Below are 27,308 nucleotides of genomic sequence, written 5' to 3' on the forward strand. Positions count from 1 at the left end.
GTGCTGGACTGTGCATGTCGAGTTTGTGTCAATCAAACTCTGGCATTATGTAATGCAGTTTTGGCTGATAAATTTTACTGTCTCAATATTTGTTTAATCACAAAAAATAATTTCTTCCCAAGCATGGGCATTCGATAACTCCAGGAATATTTATTTATTTATTTTTGGTTTTGCTATTTTTATTGCCTTTGTAATTACATTTGTTTTATATTCACCTGCAGTGAAGAATGAGATTTTTCGGAGGAGGAAGCTACTCCAGAGAAATGAACACTTTCATGAATATTTATTTCATTGTCCTCTTTTCCCATCTGAAAAAAAATTGAGAAAATACGAGAATATTATGTTGCATGGTGCATAAGCTTATAAAAGCTGGAGGAAAACACCGGAATTCAGTTGTTTACTTACTGCTGTTATTGACTGTAGCGATTTCGCGTTGAGATCGGATTAACTTTTTCTACTTTGAATTTTGTTCCGGCCAACGTTTCCGTAAAACGTCCAATATAACTACTGTAAGTTATTGCGATATTGTAGAAATATCTGTGAGGATATTTCAGCATTGTGGTTCATTTGCTGTAGTAAGAATAAAATTTGCAATTGAATCTTGAATGAAATGAACTTTTGACGTCCTTGGCTTTTTAAAACTAGCCCCGCCCAAGGAGGAGGGGACTGACGCCTCCAGAATGGGAACATTAGAAAGGACCGCAAAATGATCCACTTGACTAGACAGAAATTGGTCATCCTTGTACACCTCTTTTTTTGTAACACAGGAGGAGGATGAAATAACGACATATCATAAAAAACCCCCAAGCAGCACTCGCTAACCTGAGTCTTCTGCACCCCCTTCTCCCCCTGCACGAATGCTCAGGACTTTTGAAATATGAAAAATTGAAAGTGAATTCATCACGCCAGAGAATTCTGCATCGCTTCTCGGCCTTTTGGCTAAGATCAAAGTGTAGTATCTGTTCTTATCAGCTTAATTTGTGCACTTATTTTATTTTTACTTTTACAGTGGTGACTATGCTGATGGACTAACTTCACTCTTCTGGAGGGCGGAGCTAAGGCGGAGCCAACGCGGTCTGTAAGTATGTTTTTTGCTTTATTTCCCTCTTTTCCCATTGACGCTTGATGGTTCGAATACGTTCTTTACTTGCGTTCAATGGGGCCCTTTCCTGTCCCGTGCGAGCGAGCAGGTTGCCTGTGAGTGAGCGGTTCTTTCCCGTCTCCACTGAATAAGCTGCGTGCAGCTTACTTTGGTGTTTGTACGGGTCTCTCCTTTCCCTCCCCTTTTCTTTCTGTCTCGGCTGTTTTACAGTTCTTTCAGTAAGGAAGTGGTCTCTTTTCTATTACTTCTCGCTTTTCAAGCACTGCTTGCAGTGTCTTTCTCGTTGTGATTAGCTCTTTTCTTCCTCTCCGCTACCCTACCCTTTGTGGTGGGCGTGGATACTCCTTCGTTTCTTCCTCTTCGCTCTGTCTTCTTATCCTCCTCGACCCGTCTCTCTCTTCTCCCTTCCTATTTTTTTTTAAGGTCGACCCTTGGTTCCGTCGAACGCTCTTGCTCTCTGGTGCCGCTTTGATCTTGCCAGTTCTACTTGTCTGTGCCCTGTCTGTGACTCCCATGCAGATATGTCTTCACAAGACCTTCCAGTGCCTGAGAGGCCTCCTCGGATTCGCTCTCCGACTGCTCCTGGATTACCGCCGATGCCTACGACGCCACTTCTGGTGCCGGTTGATGACTATGCTTCGTGGAAGTCCCCTGCGCGACCTTCATCTTCCAGTGTTGTTCACACGCCTGCAACTGATGCCACGCCCCCTGCTGGTACTTCATGCTCTGTGCCTAGTCGACATGTGGCTGCTTCCGTCACACCGTCTGGACCACCCCTGCTGCGAAGTGGTCACCTGCGCCAGCTGCTTGCGAGAATCACTGCTAAGACTCCCTCACCGGTCCTTTCCCACGCTGAAACCTTGCTACCGGGCCCTTCATCCAGTGCTGTGACTGACACATCGCCTCGCTTGGCTTCCTCACATGCTTGCCTGGATGATGACCGTGTTCCTGTCGGGACTCCTGACTGCCATTCGGAGTTTTCTTGCTACGTTTGCGGTATGATCTTCTCGAATGCGAAACGCCTGCAGACTCACATGCTGACGCATGACTCCGCCCACTCTGGGACTGTTCAGACGACTGTTGACACTGTTTCTGACCTGCCTGCTCACTCTCCTGTTTGCCATCATACGCGTGCTCGTGCAGCCGCCGGCCATGCATGCTCCTCCCTCACTTCGCCGCCTGCCATGGTTCTTTCCGCTGCTGCCTCGTCGTCCACAGATACGCCCTGCTTGCATCAGGAATCTGCGCCTGCCGGTCAGCCTACTTCTGGGACTCCTGCTTCCATGACTCTGCCTCACCTGGTTTCCTGCACCCCTGAAGATGCTTCGGTTCCTACATCTCCGACTTTTCCGTGTCCTGAATGTGGTAGACCCTGCCTGAACAAGAAGCAGTTACGTTTCCACAGATATCGTCGTCATGGACTGACCAGGCTCTCTGCCTCTCCGGGAGAGAATGACTTTACCGATGTTGGTACTTCTTCGCTACCTGCTTCTAATGCACTTCGCGTCACCAGCACATCACCGTCCACCTCGTTGGAGCCTCCTCCTATTGGACCGCAGGGCCCGCCGTCTACATGCCGTATCGACTCCTTTCTTCATCTGGTCTTCCCCGTCAAAGATGTCTTCGATTGCCCGGAGGTGAACTGCCGTCTTCAGTTCAAGTGTGCTTCTTGGTCCCGGATGAAGAAGTCTCTTGTACGTCACCTTCTTCAAGAGCATCAGCTTCCCATTCTGACGACCATGAAATGGTGTGGTCTCTGCTCATCGTTGCTCGTTAACAAGGTTTCCACGCACTCCTGTTTTAGAGACTCTCCCACTGTGATCCCGTCCGGTGCCTCCTTTAGCTGGAAATGTTCGGAATGCTCGTTTTCCTGCCCATCCAAGAAGGGACTCTTCAATCACGTCTCGTTTCATCAACGGGCTTCCCGAAATGCTGAGTCGAATGCCATTCCCCTTCCTCGGCCTGTGTCTCAAAGATCAAGGACTACGCGTCGGCCTCCACTGACCACCTCCATGTCACGCGCTCCTGCCGCTACCACGCCTGTCGTCAGTGACTCCAGCACGACTCCTCCGCCTGTCGTTGATGTTCCCCCTGCTCTTTCTTCAGCTTCTGTGCCGTTTCCGACTTGTTCTGGCCCCATCCCGCCTCCATGCCCGTCTGGAGTGTCCGACCTGTTTGCTGTGCCTGCCCACACTTCGCCAGCCCAGACGCTCACTACTGGCTCCACCTCTCCTCCTGCTCAGGACTTCGTCGCTCCTGCCCGGATCATTGGGACTCCCTCTCTGCAGACCTCGCCTTCAGGCTCTTCGCCTGCTCTCTCTCTTTCCGCTCCCATGGATGACACTTTGTTGGATTTCCAGCCTGATTCTGACTCTGTCCCGCCTCCTGGGACTGCAGAAGATTCACCTCCGATCTCGTCCACTGATGTCTTGCTGCCACCCGAGTCGCCGCTTCTACAATTTAATGACACTCTCACCCGCCTTCTGACTTCGCCTGTGAATGATGAGTCTTGGTCTGAGTTCGTGGTCTGCCTCGACTACATCATCTCTTCTTCTGCAGAGTTTGTGAAGCTCCCGCCTCCTGTGCCTTTCTCGGGCTCTGTTGCCAGACGCCCTCCTGATGCTTCCAATCCTCGAGTTATCCAGCGGATTTATCGTACTAACAGAAGAAGAGCTCTTCGATTGATCACTTCTAACTCTTCCTCCTTCTGCTCCATCCCTGCTGAAGTACTTGCTTCCTACTTCACTGACAAGTACTCCCATCGTGATGCCGATGTTACAATCTTCACTCAGTGCCCTGCGGATCGCCCTCCTCTGGACTGGTCACCGTTTTCTCCAATGGAAGTTCGTTCTAAACTCCTTGCCTGTGAGAATTCTGCGCCCGGCCCTGACCGGCTCTCTTTTCTGCATTGGAAGGAAGTTGATCCTGATTGTAAAGCTCTATGTGCCATCTTCAACATCTGCATGAAGTTCAAGAAGATTCTTCCTGCCTGGAAGTTATCTCGCACCTTCATGATCCACAAGCATGGTGACGCAGATAATATTGACAACTGGAGACCCATCGCCCTGAGTTCTTCTATATCCAGACTCTTTGCCGGCTGCTTGGCTCGTCGCCTGTCGAACTGGTTGTCATCCAATGATGTGCTTAGTCCGTGCCAGAAGGGCTTTATGGCTCATGATGGAGTATTCGAGCACAACTTCATTGTCAGCAGTCAGCTACAGCTTACCCGACGTTCCAGATCCAGTCTCTGCCTCGCTTCCTTAGATATTTCGAATGCCTTCGGTTCCGTCTCTCACTTGGCCATCTTCTCTGCTCTCGCCTCCTCTGGAGTTGGTGAGGACTTTGTCTCTCTGATCAAGTCTTTTTACAGTGGATCGAGCACTACCTTTCTCTCCAGTGATGGTACGTCTGGCCCTGTGGACATCAATGCCGGTGTACGCCAAGGATGCCCCCTTAGTGGTCTCTTGTTCAATCTTGTTATTGACCCTGTCCTGCGCAGTATTGACACTTCGTCATCTGTTCCGCCCATCCTGGCATACGCTGACGATATCCTTCTGCTGGCCCCATCTCCTGACATCTTGCAAGAAAATCTCCACAGAGTTCATGCTGCCTGCACAAGACTTGGTCTCGCCCTTAACCCCAGGAAGTGTTGCTCCTTACACTTCTCTGCTGTCCGCAGATCAAGGGTTCTTCCGACCACCTTTTGCATTGACAGTACTCCCATCCCTGTCCTTAAGGAATGCGACTTCTTCAGGTTTCTGGGAAAGCCAATTGGGTTCCATCTCCCCCCCGCTCGTGCTCAGCTCCGGGACTTCCTCTCTCTGGCCCAAGACATTGTGAATTCCAAGCTTGCTCCGTGGCAACGGATCAACGCCCTAAAGACCTTCTTCTTTCCTTCGCTCCTCTTTCACATGAGAACATCTCAGCTCTCGAAGGGGGACTGGAAGAAGATAGATGACTTCCTGAAGCCTGCCATCAAGCGTACCCTTAATCTTCCTCCGGAAGCCTCCAACAATTATCTTTATGGTCTTTCCGGACAGGGTGCTTTTGGGATTCCAATCGCTGCCGAGGATGCTGACATTGCCGCTGTGGATGGAGCTTTCAAGTTACTCTGCTCCAAGGACCCCCTGGTTTGCCAACTTGCCTGGGACGATCTGCGAAACTACATCAAGGCACGGATTCATCTTGAGCCCTCCCCAGCACTTGTCAGTCAGTTCCTTTCCGCCTCGGACGAAGCTCCGTTCACGGCCACCAGCAACCCCATCTCTTCTCTTTGGTCCGCCGCACGTGCTGCCTCGCGCCATCTTCACGTTTCCTGGACACTGGATGCTGATGGCTCTCCTTCCATCTCCTGTGGGACGTCCACCATCTTCCCCAGTGGCAGAAATACCATCTTCAGCTCCTTTCGGCACCTCAGAAGGTCATCCAGGCTCCAGGATCTTATTCAGCTTCCAAATCAAGGAAAGGCCATGGAGTGTGTCTCCGCTGCGCGGGCTAGTTCACACTTTTTCCAAGATGGTTCCTTTCTGCGCTTCGCCGACTGGAGGTTTGTTCATCGTGCCAGGCTTAACCTGGTACCTTTGAATGCTGCCAAGCCCTGGGATCGTTCACGCAGGGGATGTCGCCGCTGCCGTTGCCCCGATGAGACCCTTCCACATGTTCTTGGGCATTGCATGAGGAACTCCAGAATCTACCAGCAACGTCATAACGCTATCGTCAAAAGGATAAAAGACGCCGCTTCCGGAAGATGGCACGTACTACATGAAAACCAGACCGTTGCCGGGACTTCCCTCAAGCCTGACCTTGTGTTGTCCAAGGATGACTGCTGCATTATTATTGACGTCACAGTCCCCTTTGAAAACCGGAGGCAAGCTTTTCGGGACGCTAGGAAGGCCAAGGAGGACAAATATCTTCCCCTCGTCGACCTCTTTCGCCGTTCCTACCGAAGTGTTCGCGTCGAAGCTATCATTGTTGGTATGCTCGGATCATGGGACCCAGAAAACGACAAGATCATCAGGAGACTATGCTCAAATAAATATGCAAACCTGATGAGAAAACTCATCGTCAGCGAGACGATAAGACATTCCAGGGATATATACATCGAACATCTTACCGGAATTCGCCAGACCCAGCAGACAAATTAAAGATGGACACTCCTGAAAAAGTTATACTACATGTATATACTGTGTGGAACTGTACACATCACATCTGTAAATATTCTTTGTTTAATGTAAATATCTAATCTAAATTTTGACAATTTTTTTATAATTTCTCTTTATCTTACTCATGCTATTATTATCAAAATCGCACTGCGTGCGTTATTGTCTGATGTGCCATGATCAGAACAATAGCTTTGTAAAATGGCATGAAATATTGAAAATATAAAAAATCTGTTCTTATCAGCTTAATATCTGATACGACGTCGACATGACGTCAAGATATTAAACTAATTTTTGCAGATAGGCTTGTGGTTAGGAATTTATTCCGCCCTCGCCACGGGTTGGCCTGCTATGGCACTACTTGCAGGATACGGCCCACAATATATCCAAAAAGCAGAAACTTCACTCACCCACTGCATCCTCAGGAAAACGTCCTTTTAAAATGGCCCCTTCAAATTTCAGAAAACCGAAGGTCTGACAACATCATACCTTTGTACGAGTGTGCGGCGACCTGCCTTTTTTTTAACTCGGGCCCCTCGTTCTTTTCCTCGGAATGGGAACATTCTGGAGCCTCGGGTTTAACCCTCGTTCTTTTCAGTGTCAAGTTCTGGTTTCTGTAAATACGAAGTTTTATTCGTATTTACAGAAATCCCATAAAATCCACATTTCTTTCCCCGTACTGTTAACAACTTACTCATTCTGTCTGACTGATTGAAGGAAGATCGGCCTCGAAATATCACTCAAATTTCATTTGCAGTAACATTTTTGTCTCATTTCATGTAAGTTTGAGAGAATTCCTATTCACATTTGCCAGATCTTTCCCACTACAGCGCGCGTATACACATTGCTTCTTTCAACACACGAGCCTTTTTATTGTAAATAACTCTCAAAAGGGTGTAAAATGTTTGTAGGCACACTGCAGCAACAAAGATTTTTCTGTCTGTTTCCTAATGTTTTGTTTGTCTCTGTATGATTTCTAAACGCCAGCTAATTGTAATGGTCTACAATTATTGTTAAGGATTGTTGTATTTATGTTTTTATTCATTCATTCATTTATTTTGTTGGCACATTAATATTAACAAACGGGAAAATGCCAATAGATGGCTGCACTATGCAGGAAGCAGTTTATTCTGAGTTTTGAGATGGCTTGCCCGCCACTAGTGTGGAAGTGTAGAATACAAAGTAATCATTAATTGTAAATTAAAAAGTACTGTTTTATTGTACATATTACAAATGAATTTGTAAAGTGTTTTTTGTAATTTTTCTGTTTGTTTAATTGTTTTAAGTTCCTAATATTTCACTCTGTGTTTTCAAGTGCAACGTTTGAACTGAAGAGAGAGAGAGAGAGAGTATCTCTGAGTTGGAAACCATGTGCTGGACTGTGCATGTCGAGTTTGTGTCAATCAAACTCTGGCATTATGTAATGCAGTTTTGGCTGATAAATTTTACTGTCTCAATATTTGTTTAATCACAAAAAATAATTTCTTCCCAAGCATGGGCATTCGATAACTCCAGGAATATTTATTTATTTATTTTTGGTTTTGCTATTTTTATTGCCTTTGTAATTACATTTGTTTTATATTCACCTGCAGTGAAGAATGAGATTTTTCGGTGGAGGAAGCTACTCCAGAGAAATGAACACTTTCATGAATATTTATTTCATTGTCCTCTTTTCCCATCTGAAAAAAAATTGAGAAAATACGAGAATATTATGTTGCATGGTGCATAAGCTTATAAAAGCTGGAGGAAAACACCGGAATTCAGTTGTTTACTTACTGCTGTTATTGACTGTAGCGATTTCGCGTTGAGATCGGATTAACTTTTTCTACTTTGAATTTTGTTCCGGCCAACGTTTCCGTAAAACGTCCAATATAACTACTGTAAGTTATTGCGATATTGTAGAAATATCTGTGAGGATATTTCAGCATTGTGGTTCATTTGCTGTAGTAAGAATAAAATTTGCAATTGAATCTTGAATGAAATGAACTTTTGACGTCCTTGGCTTTTTAAAACTAGCCCCGCCCAAGGAGGAGGGGACTGACGCCTCCAGAATGGGAACATTAGAAAGGACCGCAAAATGATCCACTTGACTAGACAGAAATTGGTCATCCTTGTACACCTCTTTTTTTGTAACACAGGAGGAGGATGAAATAACGACATATCATAAAAAACCCCCAAGCAGCACTCGCTAACCTGAGTCTTCTGCACCCCCTTCTCCCCCTGCACGAATGCTCAGGACTTTTGAAATATGAAAAATTGAAAGTGAATTCATCACGCCAGAGAATTCTGCATCGCTTCTCGGCCTTTTGGCTAAGATCAAAGTGTAGTAAATCGGTCGAGTTGCCGATACTTTTTCATCTTTTTTGGTCACTTCTTACTGTTTTTACAGGTAGACTGGTGGCTAAAGATGTTTCCTGTTTCTAGGCCTCGCCCACCGCCGAGGCCCCGCCCACCGCCTGGAGTTAGGAGCCCTGGAAGACGCTCACCGCCTCCTGAAGCCAGTTTTGGAGTCCTGGATGCCGGAGCAGGTTCCCATACGGTGCATGGAGTCCCTGGAGACGTTCCTGTTGTAGCTGTTGACCGTGGAGTGCCTGCCGTTCCCGCTGGAGGTCCTGTTGCTGGATCCATTGGAACCTGTTCCCGTGCTGTTCATGGAGTCCCTGGAGCAGCTGTTGACCATGGAGTGCCCGCCGTTCCCGCTGGAGCTATCCCTGGATCCAATGGAGTCGTCCCTCTTGCTCCGGGATCAGCCGCTGATGCTTCCCAAGCCATCCCTGGATCTATTGGAGCCTCTCCTGGTGCGCCTGATGCAGAAGCTGAGGCCCCCGGATTGTCTGAGGCCATTCCTGCCTACCCTGGAGCTTCTGAAGACATCCCTGTGACGGCCGGAGCCTTCCCGGTTGCATCTGTCCCTGGATTGACCCAATCCGTTCCGGCTACTTCCCAAGTCGCCGCTGCAGACCATGGATCCTCCGATGGAAACTCTTGTGTCGTCGCTGGATCTGCCGGAGCTATTCTTGCCCTTGGAGCGAGTGCCTCTCCCGAAATTGCCACTGGAGGTTCCAGAGCTGTTCCTGCATCTTCTAGTGCCACTGCTCATCCTGGAGTCGCCGCTGTGGTCCCTAGTGCCACGCCTTGCCTGCCCGGAGCCGGCTCGTCTGCCAGGAGTGTGCCCACCTACTACTACGGGAGTATCGCCACTATTGAAGCCACGCCCACCGGGTCGTCCTCCTTGCCCAGACACGTGCCAGCTTTCGTTACACCCTCTGGACCGCCCCTTTCCAAAGGTGGACACTTACGCCAACTGTTGGATAGAATTCAAGCCAAGACTTCTGGCTGCACACCGCTCCTACCTGTGGTCACTTGTCAACCTAGTGAACGAAGGACACCAGAGGGTTCATCACTCGCCAAGTCTGCTCACACGTCCTCCTCTGCCAAGGACACGCCCACCACACCCCAGTCTACATTCGCATGCTACGTCTGCGGATTGGAGTGTACGAGCAGAAGGGGCCTCAGAAGGCATACAAGGACGCACGTGCAGGAGAAAGACAGTCCGCTCCACCCACCTCCTGACAGAAGGGTAGCTGCGAGCATTCCTGGGTCATTGATCTCGCCCGTATGTCATCATACACGGGCTCGGACGGCGGCTGGTCATGCCTGCTCATCGAACACACTCACGAGCTCACCCCCACGCACTTACGCTGAAGCTCTTTCTTCGCCATCCATGAGAGAGAGTTCTGCTCATCCTGCTTCAACCGGTCCTCTCTGCGCAGTGATCACCTCCACCGCGGGGACGGAGTCTCTGACGTCCAACGTACCTGCTAAATCCAAGGTGTTTCCTGCGGAGAACACAAGGAACTTGCTGCCACCTTCGGAGACGTCAATCCCGTCGACACCATACTTCACCCTCCCGGCCAGGAATTCTACTCCCACCGTCATACCTGGACCAAAGACTAATGCTTCCACACCTCAACTGGCGTCTGCCGTCACCTGCCCGGATTGTGGTCGCTCCTGCCTGAATAAGAAACAGCTGCGGTCCCATCGTCACCTCCGTCACAGACAGGCTCCGCCTCCCACCTCTCCTGGAGACGATGACTTTACCTCCTCAACTCCTGAGACACTGACTGACGCCGCTTCTTCACCGCCCGCTGCTCCTGCACCAGGCCCCGTCCACACGGACTGCACTGCCTCTGGCTCAACAGACGCTGCTCCTCAACCTGCTTTAACTGCCACTGTCCCGGTGACCACTTCGCCTAGTAAAGACCTACCTGGTGAATCCGATGTCGCACCTCAAGTACCCTGCCAGACACGCTTGGATACTACCTCCAGCGCTGGAGACACGACTGATGCGGACGTCCTCATCCTATGCCTCACTCCCTCAGAAAGGACTGATCTGCTCTCTACTGAATTGCCCGCACCAGACAGCAATGTAATACGCTCACATGCTGCTACGACTTCTACTGAGCAAATTGCACCTGGCCCACGTCCTAGCAGGCCATTGCAGAACCTGTCAGTGAGGGAGCCTTTGCCTATGCCCACTCATGTGGAGAATCATGAGTCCTGCCCAGAGACATCCTGCCGACGTGACTCTATTGTCCATCTACTCTTCCCGATGCAAGACACACTCCACTGCACCGAAAGGGACTGCCATAGGACATTCCATTCGAAACGCTGGACCCAACTCCGCCACTCGCTCTGCAGACACCTCTTGTACACACATGGCATAGATGTTGCTAGCACTCGGAACTGGTGTGCACACTGCCTATTGCCCATCGCCGTTAAGGTCTCGACCCATCAATGCTTTAGAGACCGGCCCGTAGTCGTCGAATCGGGCATTCAACATCGTTGGAGATGTACCCAGTGCGACTTCTCATGCCAAACACGGGGTGGATTCCTTAACCACCAAGCACGCCACCGACGTGAACGGCAGCGCTTACTCCAGCCACCTCTAGTGACGCCTCTCCTTCCCTCCACCTCGGCAAGACGACAGGCACGGACTGCACGATTCCGTACATCTCGCCAAGATGATGCTAGAACTGATGGACCTTCCACTGCCTACCAATCGACAAGTGCAACAGACCCTAATACCTTGCCCTATCAAGAGGATGCCGCACCTCCAGGAACAGACATGAGGACTACCCCACAGGTTGATGCGCCTTTGACTGACAATCTGGGAACCAACCCTTCCTTTGAAGAACACTCCCCGGAGCCGTCCTTCCCGGATTCGCCTTCACCTACCGGTCCTACAGTTACACCCGACTCACCGGTTCCAGAAGCCGTATCGGATGATGCCGAGAGATCTCCACTGGGTGGTGTAGAAATACAAGTCACGTCCCCCCTTGAACACTTCGTAGAACGACTGGAAGAGTTTTCCGACCCGATGACCACTGAGCAGTGGGATGCCTTTTCCACGTTACTTGACGAGATCTTGATGGCCGCCGCGAGTGCAGTTCGTCTTCCTCCCGCTAGCGAGGATGTAAGTGGAAACAACAACAATTCCGCCAAGATACGTGATGACCCAAAGTTGCTCCAGAAACTCTACCGTCGTAACCGACGCAGAGCGGTCCGACTGATTTGCGGGGATGATTCACAGAGATGCCCAATTGGAAGACAGGATATACAAGATCACTTTGCTGCTGCCCTATGCAACAACCGAGTTGACACCTCAGTGTACACCTCACCATCCCCTCTCCCCAGAGAACTTGACCTCTCTCCATTTTCTCCTGCAGAGATCGCAAGGAAACTCTATTCAGCTGAAAACTCGGCACCCGGACACGATCGACTCTCATACAACCATTGGAAGGCCGTTGATCCGGACTGTACAGTACTCGCAGCCATCTTCAACATCTGCTTGAAAGCTAGGAAAGTCCCTGCAGCTTGGAAAGACTCTCGTACTATCCTGTTACCCAAAGGGGTTGACCCGCATAACATCAAAAACTGGCGTCCTATCTCGCTGAGTGTTACGATTGCCAAGCTGTTCTGTGGTTGCCTGGCACGACGGTTCACTTCTTGGCTCATCGACAACTGCATCCTCTCCCCGTCACAGAAGGGATTTCTACCCTTCGACGGGGTGTTTGAAAATAACTTCGTTGTTCAGCAGAGAATCCAGCTAGCACGGACCAGCCAATCTGACACCTGCCTGGCGTCATTGGACCTATCCAATGCCTTCGGATCCGTGCCCCACGATGCAATTTTTGCTGCGCTTCGAGCCTCTGGAGTTGGGAATCATTTCACCGAGCTGATACAGGAGCTGTACACGGATGCGTCCACACGCGTCTTCACAGAGGAAGGCCCCACGGATCCAATTCCAATTGACATCGGAGTACGTCAGGGTTGCCCCCTAAGTGGGCTGTTGTTCAACTTGACCATCAACCCGATACTTGTCGCAGTCCAAGGGCAAAGTCCTCTACACCGCATACTGGCGTATGCCGACGACCTACTGCTACTCGCGCCCTCCCCTGCGGAGCTGCAAACTCAACTCAATCTGACGCACAACCTGGTTGGAAAGCTTGGCCTCTACATCAACCCCAGAAAATGCTTCTCCCTACATATCTCCGGAGCTCGCCCAACGGGTGTCCGCCACTCTCAGTTCTCGATCGACGGCACTGCCATCAGGTGTCTTCGTGAGGGTGAAGGTGAGGAATTTTTGGGGAAACCAATTGGATTCAACCAACCACCGGACATCGAGGCACTCAATACTTACCTACAGAAATGCGAGATGATCCTGAATTCGCCACTTGCTCCCTGGCAGCGCATTGACGCGCTCAAATCCTTTGTGTTTCCATCAATGGATTTTGATATGAGGACGGCCCGGTTGAAGAAAACCGACTGGGCAAAGATTGACTCACATGTGCGCCCGCTACTAAAGAGGACTCTCAACCTACCTCCCGAGGCGGCAAATGAATATCTTTACGGCGCGAAGGAATCTGCATGCTTTGGTATCCCGCTGGCTGCCGAAAGCTCAGATATAGCAAGGATTGACAGCGCTTTCAAGTTGCTCACTTCATTGGACCCTGGGATACAACAGCTCGCTTGGGAGGACCTTACGCGACTTGTAAGTGGACGACTGAAAAGGGTTCCTTCCTTCTCTGAGATTGCAGCTTTCCTTTCGGGATGTGACGAAGACTTTCCCAGGAGCACCTCCAACCCAATTTCATCAGTTTGGTCCGCGGCCAGAAGCGCAGCCCGTCGCCTAAAAGTCACGTGGACAATTTCTGACGACCACACTGTGGAGATCTCTCATGACGGTACCACCATAACAGCCGGCAAGCGACGCCTTGTATTCCGCACCCTGCGGAATGCCATCAAGAAATCCCGCGCAGAGAAACTCATCACTTATCCCAACCAGGGCAAGGCGATGGAATGCGCAGCGGCTGCCAAAGCAAGCTCTCACTTTTTCCGGAACGGGGCATTTACACGATTCGCCGACTGGCGATTTATACATCGTGCAAGGCTAAACCTCGTCCCCCTGAACGGTGTTCGTCGCAATGTGAATGGCTCCCGTGGCTGCAGAAGATGCAACTTTGAGCTCGAGACCCTCCCGCATGTCCTCTGCCACTGCATGAGATACAGCCGTCTCTACCAAGCGAGGCACAATGCAGTGGTAGAGAGGATTAAAAAGGCAGCCAGTGGAAGGTGGCAGCTCCTCTCCGAGAACCGGCCAGTCAGAGGACTCCCGCTACGCCCGGACATCATCCTAACAAGAGACAACGCATGCCTCATCCTAGACATAACAGTTGCTTTTGACAACCGTCGGTCTTCATTTGATGCTGCTCGCCGAGAGAAGATGAACAAGTACCGTCCGCTAATCGAAGCACTGAAATCTACATACAACGATGTGCGCGTAGAAGCAATTGTAATCGGAGCACTAGGATCATGGGATCCAAACAACGATAAAGTTCTCAGCAGGATCTGCAGCAGGAAGTACGCATCACTTATGCGAAAGCTCATCGTAAGTGAAACAATAAGTAAATCAAGGGATATCTATGTGGAGCATCTCACGGACGTCAGACAGGAGAACTGGTAAATTTAACATGGACTCACTGAACTATCCGATTAAGTGTTCACAAAGTACAAACCCCCGAAATATGTAAGTAGAAAGAAAAACCTAGTATGTTGTACATAAGTGCTTGGTTCTGAAAATAGTTGTTGTACATATCTGCTTCGCTCTGTAAATAATTGTAAATAGAAAATTAATGTATAATAGAATTGTAAAATGATATTTCTGCCACGCAAATATCATTCTTCTGTAAAGTGGCCAAAAATATTGTTCAATAAAAAACATCTGTTCTTATCAGCTTAATATCTGATACGACGTCGACATGACGTCAAGATATTAAACTAATTTTTGCAGATAGGCTTGTGGTTAGGAATTTATTCCGCCCTCGCCACGGGTTGGCCTGCTATGGCACTACTTGCAGGATACGGCCCACAATATATCCAAAAAGCAGAAACTTCACTCACCCACTGCATCCTCAGGAAAACGTCCTTTTAAAATGGCCCCTTCAAATTTCAGAAAACCGAAGGTCTGACAACATCATACCTTTGTACGAGTGTGCGGCGACCTGCCTTTTTTTTAACTCGGGCCCCTCGTTCTTTTCCTCGGAATGGGAACATTCTGGAGCCTCGGGTTTAACCCTCGTTCTTTTCAGTGTCAAGTTCTGGTTTCTGTAAATACGAAGTTTTATTCGTATTTACAGAAATCCCATAAAATCCACATTTCTTTCCCCGTACTGTTAACAACTTACTCATTCTGTCTGACTGATTGAAGGAAGATCGGCCTCGAAATATCACTCAAATTTCATTTGCAGTAACATTTTTGTCTCATTTCATGTAAGTTTGAGAGAATTCCTATTCACATTTGCCAGATCTTTCCCACTACAGCGCGCGTATACACATTGCTTCTTTCAACACACGAGCCTTTTTATTGTAAATAACTCTCAAAAGGGTGTAAAATGTTTGTAGGCACACTGCAGCAACAAAGATTTTTCTGTCTGTTTCCTAATGTTTTGTTTGTCTCTGTATGATTTCTAAACGCCAGCTAATTGTAATGGTCTACAATTATTGTTAAGGATTGTTGTATTTATGTTTTTATTCATTCATTCATTTATTTTGTTGGCACATTAATATTAACAAACGGGAAAATGCCAATAGATGGCTGCACTATGCAGGAAGCAGTTTATTCTGAGTTTTGAGATGGCTTGCCCGCCACTAGTGTGGAAGTGTAGAATACAAAGTAATCATTAATTGTAAATTAAAAAGTACTGTTTTATTGTACATATTACAAATGAATTTGTAAAGTGTTTTTTGTAATTTTTCTGTTTGTTTAATTGTTTTAAGTTCCTAATATTTCACTCTGTGTTTTCAAGTGCAACGTTTGAACTGAAGAGAGAGAGAGAGAGAGTATCTCTGAGTTGGAAACCATGTGCTGGACTGTGCATGTCGAGTTTGTGTCAATCAAACTCTGGCATTATGTAATGCAGTTTTGGCTGATAAATTTTACTGTCTCAATATTTGTTTAATCACAAAAAATAATTTCTTCCCAAGCATGGGCATTCGATAACTCCAGGAATATTTATTTATTTATTTTTGGTTTTGCTATTTTTATTGCCTTTGTAATTACATTTGTTTTATATTCACCTGCAGTGAAGAATGAGATTTTTCGGAGGAGGAAGCTACTCCAGAGAAATGAACACTTTCATGAATATTTATTTCATTGTCCTCTTTTCCCATCTGAAAAAAAATTGAGAAAATACGAGAATATTATGTTGCATGGTGCATAAGCTTATAAAAGCTGGAGGAAAACACCGGAATTCAGTTGTTTACTTACTGCTGTTATTGACTGTAGCGATTTCGCGTTGAGATCGGATTAACTTTTTCTACTTTGAATTTTGTTCCGGCCAACGTTTCCGTAAAACGTCCAATATAACTACTGTAAGTTATTGCGATATTGTAGAAATATCTGTGAGGATATTTCAGCATTGTGGTTCATTTGCTGTAGTAAGAATAAAATTTGCAATTGAATCTTGAATGAAATGAACTTTTGACGTCCTTGGCTTTTTAAAACTAGCCCCGCCCAAGGAGGAGGGGACTGACGCCTCCAGAATGGGAACATTAGAAAGGACCGCAAAATGATCCACTTGACTAGACAGAAATTGGTCATCCTTGTACACCTCTTTTTTTGTAACACACGAGGAGGATGAAATAACGACATATCATAAAAAACCCCCAAGCAGCACTCGCTAACCTGAGTCTTCTGCACCCCCTTCTCCCCCTGCACGAATGCTCAGGACTTTTGAAATATGAAAAATTGAAAGTGAATTCATCACGCCAGAGAATTCTGCATCGCTTCTCGGCCTTTTGGCTAAGATCAAAGTGTAGTATCTGTTCTTATCAGCTTAATATCTGATACGACGTCGACATGACGTCAAGATATTAAACTAATTTTTGCAGATAGGCTTGTGGTTAGGAATTTATTCCGCCCTCGCCACGGGTTGGCCTGCTATGGCACTACTTGCAGGATACGGCCCACAATATATCCAAAAAGCAGAAACTTCACTCACCCACTGCATCCTCAGGAAAACGTCCTTTTAAAATGGCCCCTTCAAATTTCAGAAAACCGAAGGTCTGACAACATCATACCTTTGTACGAGTGTGCGGCGACCTGCCTTTTTTTTAACTCGGGCCCCTCGTTCTTTTCCTCGGAATGGGAACATTCTGGAGCCTCGGGTTTAACCCTCGTTCTTTTCAGTGTCAAGTTCTGGTTTCTGTAAATACGAAGTTTTATTCGTATTTACAGAAATCCCATAAAATCCACATTTCTTTCCCCGTACTGTTAACAACTTACTCATTCTGTCTGACTGATTGAAGGAAGATCGGCCTCGAAATATCACTCAAATTTCATTTGCAGTAACATTTTTGTCTCATTTCATGTAAGTTTGAGAGAATTCCTATTCACATTTGCCAGATCTTTCCCACTACAGCGCGCGTATACACATTGCTTCTTTCAACACACGAGCCTTTTTATTGTAAATAACTCTCAAAAGGGTGTAAAATGTTTGTAGGCACACTGCAGCAACAAAGATTTTTCTGTCTGTTTCCTAATGTTTTGTTTGTCTCTGTATGATTTCTAAACGCCAGCTAATTGTAATGGTCTACAATTATTGTTAAGGATTGTTGTATTTATGTTTTTATTCATTCATTCATTTATTTTGTTGGCACATTAATATTAACAAACGGGAAAATGCCAATAGATGGCTGCACTATGCAGGAAGCAGTTTATTCTGAGTTTTGAGATGGCTTGCCCGCCACTAGTGTGGAAGTGTAGAATACAAAGTAATCATTAATTGTAAATTAAAAAGTACTGTTTTATTGTACATATTACAAATGAATTTGTAAAGTGTTTTTTGTAATTTTTCTGTTTGTTTAATTGTTTTAAGTTCCTAATATTTCACTCTGTGTTTTCAAGTGCAACGTTTGAACTGAAGAGAGAGAGAGTATCTCTGAGTTGGAAACCATGTGCTGGACTGTGCATGTCGAGTTTGTGTCAATCAAACTCTGGCATTATGTAATGCAGTTTTGGCTGATAAATTTTACTGTCTCAATATTTGTTTAATCACAAAAAATAATTTCTTCCCAAGCATGGGCATTCGATAACTCCAGGAATATTTATTTATTTATTTTTGGTTTTGCTATTTTTATTGCCTTTGTAATTACATTTGTTTTATATTCACCTGCAGTGAAGAATGAGATTTTTCGGAGGAGGAAGCTACTCCAGAGAAATGAACACTTTCATGAATATTTCATTGTCCTCTTTTCCCATCTGAAAAAAAAATTGAGAAAATACGAGAATATTATGTTGCATGGTGCATAAGCTTATAAAAGCTGGAGGAAAACACCGGAATTCAGTTGTTTACTTACTGCTGTTATTGACTGTAGCGATTTCGCGTTGAGATCGGATTAACTTTTTCTACTTTGAATTTTGTTCCGGCCAACGTTTCCGTAAAACGTCCAATATAACTACTGTAAGTTATTGCGATATTGTAGAAATATCTGTGAGGATATTTCAGCATTGTGGTTCATTTGCTGTAGTAAGAATAAAATTTGCAATTGAATCTTGAATGAAATGAACTTTTGACGTCCTTGGCTTTTTAAAACTAGCCCCGCCCAAGGAGGAGGGGACTGACGCCTCCAGAATGGGAACATTAGAAAGGACCGCAAAATGATCCACTTGACTAGACAGAAATTGGTCATCCTTGTACACCTCTTTTTTTGTAACACAGGAGGAGGATGAAATAACGACATATCATAAAAAACCCCCAAGCAGCACTCGCTAACCTGAGTCTTCTGCACCCCCTTCTCCCCCTGCACGAATGCTCAGGACTTTTGAAATATGAAAAATTGAAAGTGAATTCATCACGCCAGAGAATTCTGCATCGCTTCTCGGCCTTTTGGCTAAGATCAAAGTGTAGTAAATCGGTCGAGTTGCCGATACTTTTTCATCTTTTTTGGTCACTTCTTACTGTTTTTACAGGTAGACTGGTGGCTAAAGATGTTTCCTGTTTCTAGGCCTCGCCCACCGCCGAGGCCCCGCCCACCGCCTGGAGTTCGGAGCCCTGGAAGACGCTCACCGCCTCCTGAAGCCAGTTTTGGAGTCCTGGATGCCGGAGCAGGTTCCCATACGGTGCATGGAGTCCCTGGAGACGTTCCTGTTGTAGCTGTTGACCGTGGAGTGCCTGCCGTTCCCGCTGGAGGTCCTGTTGCTGGATCCATTGGAACCTGTTCCCGTGCTGTTCATGGAGTCCCTGGAGCAGCTGTTGACCATGGAGTGCCCGCCGTTCCCGCTGGAGCTATCCCTGGATCCAATGGAGTCGTCCCTCTTGCTCCGGGATCAGCCGCTGATGCTTCCCAAGCCATCCCTGGATCTATTGGAGCCTCTCCTGGTGCGCCTGATGCAGAAGCTGAGGCCCCCGGATTGTCTGAGGCCATTCCTGCCTACCCTGGAGCTTCTGAAGACATCCCTGTGACGGCCGGAGCCTTCCCGGTTGCATCTGTCCCTGGATTGACCCAATCCGTTCCGGCTACTTCCCAAGTCGCCGCTGCAGACCATGGATCCTCCGATGGAAACTCTTGTGTCGTCGCTGGATCTGCCGGAGCTATTCTTGCCCTTGGAGCGAGTGCCTCTCCCGAAATTGCCACTGGAGGTTCCAGAGCTGTTCCTGCATCTTCTAGTGCCACTGCTCATCCTGGAGTCGCCGCTGTGGTCCCTAGTGCCACGCCTTGCCTGCCCGGAGCCGGCTCGTCTGCCAGGAGTGTGCCCACCTACTACTACGGGAGTATCGCCACTAGTGAAGCCACGCCCACCGGGTCGTCCTCCTTGCCCAGACACGTGCCAGCTTTCGTTACACCCTCTGGACCGCCCCTTTCCAAAGGTGGACACTTACGCCAACTGTTGGATAGAATTCAAGCCAAGACTTCTGGCTGCACACCGCTCCTACCTGTGGTCACTTGTCAACCTAGTGAACGAAGGACACCAGAGGGTTCATCACTCGCCAAGTCTGCTCACACGTCCTCCTCTGCCAAGGACACGCCCACCACACCCCAGTCTACATTCGCATGCTACGTCTGCGGATTGGAGTGTACGAGCAGAAGGGGCCTCAGAAGGCATACAAGGACGCACGTGCAGGAGAAAGACAGTCAGCTCCACCCACCTCCTGACAGAAGGGTAGCTGCGAGCATTCCTGGGTCATTGATCTCGCCCGTATGTCATCATACACGGGCTCGGACGGCGGCTGGTCATGCCTGCTCATCGAACACACTCACGAGCTCACCCCCACGCACTTACGCTGAAGCTCTTTCTTCGCCATCCATGAGAGAGAGTTCTGCTCATCCTGCTTCAACCGGTCCTCTCTGCGCAGTGATCACCTCCACCGCGGGGACGGAGTCTCTGACGTCCAACGTACCTGCTAAATCCAAGGTGTTTCCTGCGGAGAACACAAGGAACTTGCTGCCACCTTCGGAGACGTCAATCCCGTCGACACCATACTTCACCCTCCCGGCCAGGAATTCTACTCCCACCGTCATACCTGGACCAAAGACTAATGCTTCCACACCTCAACTGGCGTCTGCCGTCACCTGCCCGGATTGTGGTCGCTCCTGCCTGAATAAGAAACAGCTGCGGTCCCATCGTCACCTCCGTCACAGACAGGCTCCGCCTCCCACCTCTCCTGGAGACGATGACTTTACCTCCTCAACTCCTGAGACACTGACTGACGCCGCTTCTTCACCGCCCGCTGCTCCTGCACCAGGCCCCGTCCACACGGACTGCACTGCCTCTGGCTCAACAGACGCTGCTCCTCAACCTGCTTTAACTGCCACTGTCCCGGTGACCACTTCGCCTAGTAAAGACCTACCTGGTGAATCCGATGTCGCACCTCAAGTACCCTGCCAGACACGCTTGGATACTACCTCCAGCGCTGGAGACACGACTGATGCGGACGTCCTCATCCTATGCCTCACTCCCTCAGAAAGGACTGATCTGCTCTCTACTGAATTGCCCGCACCAGACAGCAATGTAATACGCTCACATGCTGCTACGACTTCTACTGAGCAAATTGCACCTGGCCCACGTCCTAGCAGGCCATTGCAGAACCTGTCAGTGAGGGAGCCTTTGCCTATGCCCACTCATGTGGAGAATCATGAGTCCTGCCCAGAGACATCCTGCCGACGTGACTCTATTGTCCATCTACTCTTCCCGATGCAAGACACACTCCACTGCACCGAAAGGGACTGCCATAGGACATTCCATTCGAAACGCTGGACCCAACTCCGCCACTCGCTCTGCAGACACCTCTTGTACACACATGGCATAGATGTTGCTAGCACTCGGAACTGGTGTGCACACTGCCTATTGCCCATCGCCGTTAAGGTCTCGACCCATCAATGCTTTAGAGACCGGCCCGTAGTCGTCGAATCGGGCATTCAACATCGTTGGAGATGTACCCAGTGCGACTTCTCATGCCAAACACGGGGTGGATTCCTTAACCACCAAGCACGCCACCGACGTGAACGGCAGCGCTTACTCCAGCCACCTCTAGTGACGCCTCTCCTTCCCTCCACCTCGGCAAGACGACAGGCACGGACTGCACGATTCCGTACATCTCGCCAAGATGATGCTAGAACTGATGGACCTTCCACTGCCTACCAATCGACAAGTGCAACAGACCCTAATACCTTGCCCTATCAAGAGGATGCCGCACCTCCAGGAACAGACATGAGGACTACCCCACAGGTTGATGCGCCTTTGACTGACAATCTGGGAACCAACCCTTCCTTTGAAGAACACTCCCCGGAGCCGTCCTTCCCGGATTCGCCTTCACCTACCGGTCCTACAGTTACACCCGACTCACCGGTTCCAGAAGCCGTATCGGATGATGCCGAGAGATCTCCACTGGGTGGTGTAGAAATACAAGTCACGTCCCCCCTTGAACACTTCGTAGAACGACTGGAAGAGTTTTCCGACCCGATGACCACTGAGCAGTGGGATGCCTTTTCCACGTTACTTGACGAGATCTTGATGGCCGCCGCGAGTGCAGTTCGTCTTCCTCCCGCTAGCGAGGATGTAACTGGAAACAACAACAATTCCGCCAAGATACGTGATGACCCAAAGTTGCTCCAGAAACTCTACCGTCGTAACCGACGCAGAGCGGTCCGACTGATTTGCGGGGATGATTCACAGAGATGCCCAATTGGAAGACAGGATATACAAGATCACTTTGCTGCTGCCCTATGCAACAACCGAGTTGACACCTCAGTGTACACCTCACCATCCCCTCTCCCCAGAGAACTTGACCTCTCTCCATTTTCTCCTGCAGAGATCGCAAGGAAACTCTATTCAGCTGAAAACTCGGCACCCGGACACGATCGACTCTCATACAACCATTGGAAGGCCGTTGATCCGGACTGTACAGTACTCGCAGCCATCTTCAACATCTGCTTGAAAGCTAGGAAAGTCCCTGCAGCTTGGAAAGACTCTCGTACTATCCTGTTACCCAAAGGGGTTGACCCGCATAACATCAAAAACTGGCGTCCTATCTCGCTGAGTGTTACGATTGCCAAGCTGTTCTGTGGTTGCCTGGCACGACGGTTCACTTCTTGGCTCATCGACAACTGCATCCTTTCCCCGTCACAGAAGGGATTTCTACCCTTCGACGGGGTGTTTGAAAATAACTTCGTTGTTCAGCAGAGAATCCAGCTAGCACGGACCAGCCAATCTGACACCTGCCTGGCGTCATTGGACCTATCCAATGCCTTCGGATCCGTGCCCCACGATGCAATTTTTGCTGCGCTTCGAGCCTCTGGAGTTGGGAATCATTTCACCGAGCTGATACAGGAGCTGTACACGGATGCGTCCACACGCGTCTTCACAGAGGAAGGCCCCACGGATCCAATTCCAATTGACATCGGAGTACGTCAGGGTTGCCCCCTAAGTGGGCTGTTGTTCAACTTGACCATCAACCCGATACTTGTCGCAGTCCAAGGGCAAAGTCCTCTACACCGCATACTGGCGTATGCCGACGACCTACTGCTACTCGCGCCCTCCCCTGCGGAGCTGCAAACTCAACTCAATCTGACGCACAACCTGGTTGGAAAGCTTGGCCTCTACATCAACCCCAGAAAATGCTTCTCCCTACATATCTCCGGAGCTCGCCCAACGGGTGTCCGCCACTCTCAGTTCTCGATCGACGGCACTGCCATCAGGTGTCTTCGTGAGGGTGAAGGTGAGGAATTTTTGGGGAAACCAATTGGATTCAACCAACCACCGGACATCGAGGCACTCAATACTTACCTACAGAAATGCGAGATGATCCTGAATTCGCCACTTGCTCCCTGGCAGCGCATTGACGCGCTCAAATCCTTTGTGTTTCCATCAATGGATTTTGATATGAGGACGGCCCGGTTGAAGAAAACCGACTGGGCAAAGATTGACTCACATGTGCGCCCGCTACTAAAGAGGACTCTCAACCTACCTCCCGAGGCGGCAAATGAATATCTTTACGGCGCGAAGGAATCTGCATGCTTTGGTATCCCGCTGGCTGCCGAAAGCTCAGATATAGCAAGGATTGACAGCGCTTTCAAGTTGCTCACTTCATTGGACCCTGGGATACAACAGCTCGCTTGGGAGGACCTTACGCGACTTGTAAGTGGACGACTGAAAAGGGTTCCTTCCTTCTCTGAGATTGCAGCTTTCCTTTCGGGATGTGACGAAGACTTTCCCAGGAGCACCTCCAACCCAATTTCATCAGTTTGGTCCGCGGCCAGAAGCGCAGCCCGTCGCCTAAAAGTCACGTGGACAATTTCTGACGACCACACTGTGGAGATCTCTCATGACGGTACCACCATAACAGCCGGCAAGCGACGCCTTGTATTCCGCACCCTGCGGAATGCCATCAAGAAATCCCGCGCAGAGAAACTCATCACTTATCCCAACCAGGGCAAGGCGATGGAATGCGCAGCGGCTGCCAAAGCAAGCTCTCACTTTTTCCGGAACGGGGCATTTACACGATTCGCCGACTGGCGATTTATACATCGTGCAAGGCTAAACCTCGTCCCCCTGAACGGTGTTCGTCGCAATGTGAATGGCTCCCGTGGCTGCAGAAGATGCAACTTTGAGCTCGAGACCCTCCCGCATGTCCTCTGCCACTGCATGAGATACAGCCGTCTCTACCAAGCGAGGCACAATGCAGTGGTAGAGAGGATTAAAAAGGCAGCCAGTGGAAGGTGGCAGCTCCTCTCCGAGAACCGGCCAGTCAGAGGACTCCCGCTACGCCCGGACATCATCCTAACAAGAGACAACGCATGCCTCATCCTAGACATAACAGTTGCTTTTGACAACCGTCGGTCTTCATTTGATGCTGCTCGCCGAGAGAAGATGAACAAGTACCGTCCGCTAATCGAAGCACTGAAATCTACATACAACGATGTGCGCGTAGAAGCAATTGTAATCGGAGCACTAGGATCATGGGATCCAAACAACGATAAAGTTCTCAGCAGGATCTGCAGCAGGAAGTACGCATCACTTATGCGAAAGCTCATCGTAAGTGAAACAATAAGTAAATCAAGGGATATCTATGTGGAGCATCTCACGGACGTCAGACAGGAGAACTGGTAAATTTAACATGGACTCACTGAACTATCCGATTAAGTGTTCACAAAGTACAAACCCCCGAAATATGTAAGTAGAAAGAAAAACCTAGTATGTTGTACATAAGTGCTTGGTTCTGAAAATAGTTGTTGTACATATCTGCTTCGCTCTGTAAATAATTGTAAATAGAAAATTAATGTATAATAGAATTGTAAAATGATATTTCTGCCACGCAAATATCATTCTTCTGTAAAGTGGCCAAAAATATTGTTCAATAAAAAACATCTGTTCTTATCAGCTTAATATCTGATACGACGTCGACATGACGTCAAGATATTAAACTAATTTTTGCAGATAGGCTTGTGGTTAGGAATTTATTCCGCCCTCGCCACGGGTTGGCCTGCTATGGCACTACTTGCAGGATACGGCCCACAATATATCCAAAAAGCAGAAACTTCACTCACCCACTGCATCCTCAGGAAAACGTCCTTTTAAAATGGCCCCTTCAAATTTCAGAAAACCGAAGGTCTGACAACATCATACCTTTGTACGAGTGTGCGGCGACCTGCCTTTTTTTTAACTCGGGCCCCTCGTTCTTTTCCTCGGAATGGGAACATTCTGGAGCCTCGGGTTTAACCCTCGTTCTTTTCAGTGTCAAGTTCTGGTTTCTGTAAATACGAAGTTTTATTCGTATTTACAGAAATCCCATAAAATCCACATTTCTTTCCCCGTACTGTTAACAACTTACTCATTCTGTCTGACTGATTGAAGGAAGATCGGCCTCGAAATATCACTCAAATTTCATTTGCAGTAACATTTTTGTCTCATTTCATGTAAGTTTGAGAGAATTCCTATTCACATTTGCCAGATCTTTCCCACTACAGCGCGCGTATACACATTGCTTCTTTCAACACACGAGCCTTTTTATTGTAAATAACTCTCAAAAGGGTGTAAAATGTTTGTAGGCACACTGCAGCAACAAAGATTTTTCTGTCTGTTTCCTAATGTTTTGTTTGTCTCTGTATGATTTCTAAACGCCAGCTAATTGTAATGGTCTACAATTATTGTTAAGGATTGTTGTATTTATGTTTTTATTCATTCATTCATTTATTTTGTTGGCACATTAATATTAACAAACGGGAAAATGCCAATAGATGGCTGCACTATGCAGGAAGCAGTTTATTCTGAGTTTTGAGATGGCTTGCCCGCCACTAGTGTGGAAGTGTAGAATACAAAGTAATCATTAATTGTAAATTAAAAAGTACTGTTTTATTGTACATATTACAAATGAATTTGTAAAGTGTTTTTTGTAATTTTTCTGTTTGTTTAATTGTTTTAAGTTCCTAATATTTCACTCTGTGTTTTCAAGTGCAACGTTTGAACTGAAGAGAGAGAGAGTATCTCTGAGTTGGAAACCATGTGCTGGACTGTGCATGTCGAGTTTGTGTCAATCAAACTCTGGCATTATGTAATGCAGTTTTGGCTGATAAATTTTACTGTCTCAATATTTGTTTAATCACAAAAAATAATTTCTTCCCAAGCATGGGCATTCGATAACTCCAGGAATATTTATTTATTTATTTTTGGTTTTGCTATTTTTATTGCCTTTGTAATTACATTTGTTTTATATTCACCTGCAGTGAAGAATGAGATTTTTCGGAGGAGGAAGCTACTCCAGAGAAATGAACACTTTCATGAATATTTATTTCATTGTCCTCTTTTCCCATCTGAAAAAAAATTGAGAAAATACGAGAATATTATGTTGCATGGTGCATAAGCTTATAAAAGCTGGAGGAAAACACCGGAATTCAGTTGTTTACTTACTGCTGTTATTGACTGTAGCGATTTCGCGTTGAGATCGGATTAACTTTTTCTACTTTGAATTTTGTTCCGGCCAACGTTTCCGTAAAACGTCCAATATAACTACTGTAAGTTATTGCGATATTGTAGAAATATCTGTGAGGATATTTCAGCATTGTGGTTCATTTGCTGTAGTAAGAATAAAATTTGCAATTGAATCTTGAATGAAATGAACTTTTGACGTCCTTGGCTTTTTAAAACTAGCCCCGCCCAAGGAGGAGGGGACTGACGCCTCCAGAATGGGAACATTAGAAAGGACCGCAAAATGATCCACTTGACTAGACAGAAATTGGTCATCCTTGTACACCTCTTTTTTTGTAACACAGGAGGAGGATGAAATAACGACATATCATAAAAAACCCCCAAGCAGCACTCGCTAACCTGAGTCTTCTGCACCCCCTTCTCCCCCTGCACGAATGCTCAGGACTTTTGAAATATGAAAAATTGAAAGTGAATTCATCACGCCAGAGAATTCTGCATCGCTTCTCGGCCTTTTGGCTAAGATCAAAGTGTAGTAAATTGGTCGAGTTGCCGATACTTTTTCATCTTTTTTGGTCACTTCTTACTGTTTTTACAGGTAGACTGGTGGCTAAAGATGTTTCCTGTTTCTAGGCCTCGCCCACCGCCGAGGCCCCGCCCACCGCCTGGAGTTCGGAGCCCTGGAAGACGCTCACCGCCTCCTGAAGCCAGTTTTGGAGTCCTGGATGCCGGAGCAGGTTCCCATACGGTGCATGGAGTCCCTGGAGACGTTCCTGTTGTAGCTGTTGACCGTGGAGTGCCTGCCGTTCCCGCTGGAGGTCCTGTTGCTGGATCCATTGGAACCTGTTCCCGTGCTGTTCATGGAGTCCCTGGAGCAGCTGTTGACCATGGAGTGCCCGCCGTTCCCGCTGGAGCTATCCCTGGATCCAATGGAGTCGTCCCTCTTGCTCCGGGATCAGCCGCTGATGCTTCCCAAGCCATCCCTGGATCTATTGGAGCCTCTCCTGGTGCGCCTGATGCAGAAGCTGAGGCCCCCGGATTGTCTGAGGCCATTCCTGCCTACCCT

The 27,308-nt window shown here is 47.8% G+C and overlaps 1 protein-coding gene, 2 non-coding genes and 6 pseudogenes across 3 annotated transcripts; all 9 read left to right on the forward strand.

Moving 5' to 3' along the window:
- Nucleotides 1-919: 919 nt before the first annotated feature.
- On the forward strand, nucleotides 920-1,043 carry LOC146994816 (U2 spliceosomal RNA; annotated as a pseudogene).
- On the forward strand, nucleotides 926-6,526 carry LOC146994817 (uncharacterized). Its single transcript, XM_085826214.1, has one exon. The coding sequence runs from the start codon at nucleotides 1,624-1,626 to the stop codon at nucleotides 6,244-6,246; it is 4,623 nt and encodes a 1,540-aa protein (XP_085682340.1). The 5' UTR covers nucleotides 926-1,623; the 3' UTR covers nucleotides 6,247-6,526.
- Nucleotides 6,450-6,645, forward strand: LOC118204358 (U2 spliceosomal RNA). Its single transcript, XR_004760778.2, has one exon. It is a non-coding gene; the product is annotated as a U2 spliceosomal RNA (small nuclear RNA).
- A 1,906-nt stretch (nucleotides 6,646-8,551) lies between these two features.
- LOC146994818 (U2 spliceosomal RNA) lies at nucleotides 8,552-8,701 on the forward strand (annotated as a pseudogene).
- Nucleotides 8,702-14,524: 5,823 nt separating this feature from the next.
- LOC146994819 (U2 spliceosomal RNA) lies at nucleotides 14,525-14,698 on the forward strand (annotated as a pseudogene).
- Nucleotides 14,699-16,604: 1,906 nt separating this feature from the next.
- On the forward strand, nucleotides 16,605-16,797 carry LOC146994820 (U2 spliceosomal RNA). The gene has a single exon (XR_015044224.1). It is a non-coding gene; the product is annotated as a U2 spliceosomal RNA (small nuclear RNA).
- Nucleotides 16,798-18,694: 1,897 nt separating this feature from the next.
- Nucleotides 18,695-18,844, forward strand: LOC146994821 (U2 spliceosomal RNA; annotated as a pseudogene).
- A 5,823-nt stretch (nucleotides 18,845-24,667) lies between these two features.
- LOC146994822 (U2 spliceosomal RNA) lies at nucleotides 24,668-24,841 on the forward strand (annotated as a pseudogene).
- Nucleotides 24,842-26,741: 1,900 nt separating this feature from the next.
- LOC146994823 (U2 spliceosomal RNA) lies at nucleotides 26,742-26,891 on the forward strand (annotated as a pseudogene).
- Nucleotides 26,892-27,308: the final 417 nt, after the last annotated feature.

Source organism: Stegodyphus dumicola, chromosome 11, assembly GCF_044657685.1.
Source record: "Stegodyphus dumicola isolate Sdum_Otavi_A_Nest chromosome 11, ASM4465768v1".
NCBI classification, from domain to species: Eukaryota; Metazoa; Arthropoda; class Arachnida; order Araneae; family Eresidae; genus Stegodyphus; species Stegodyphus dumicola.

What these genes read in the sequence shown, in the direction of transcription:
- LOC146994817 (XM_085826214.1), top strand. Translation starts at nt 1,624, where the DNA reads ATGTCTTCACAAGACCTTCCAGTGCCTGAGAGGCCTCCTCGGATTCGC.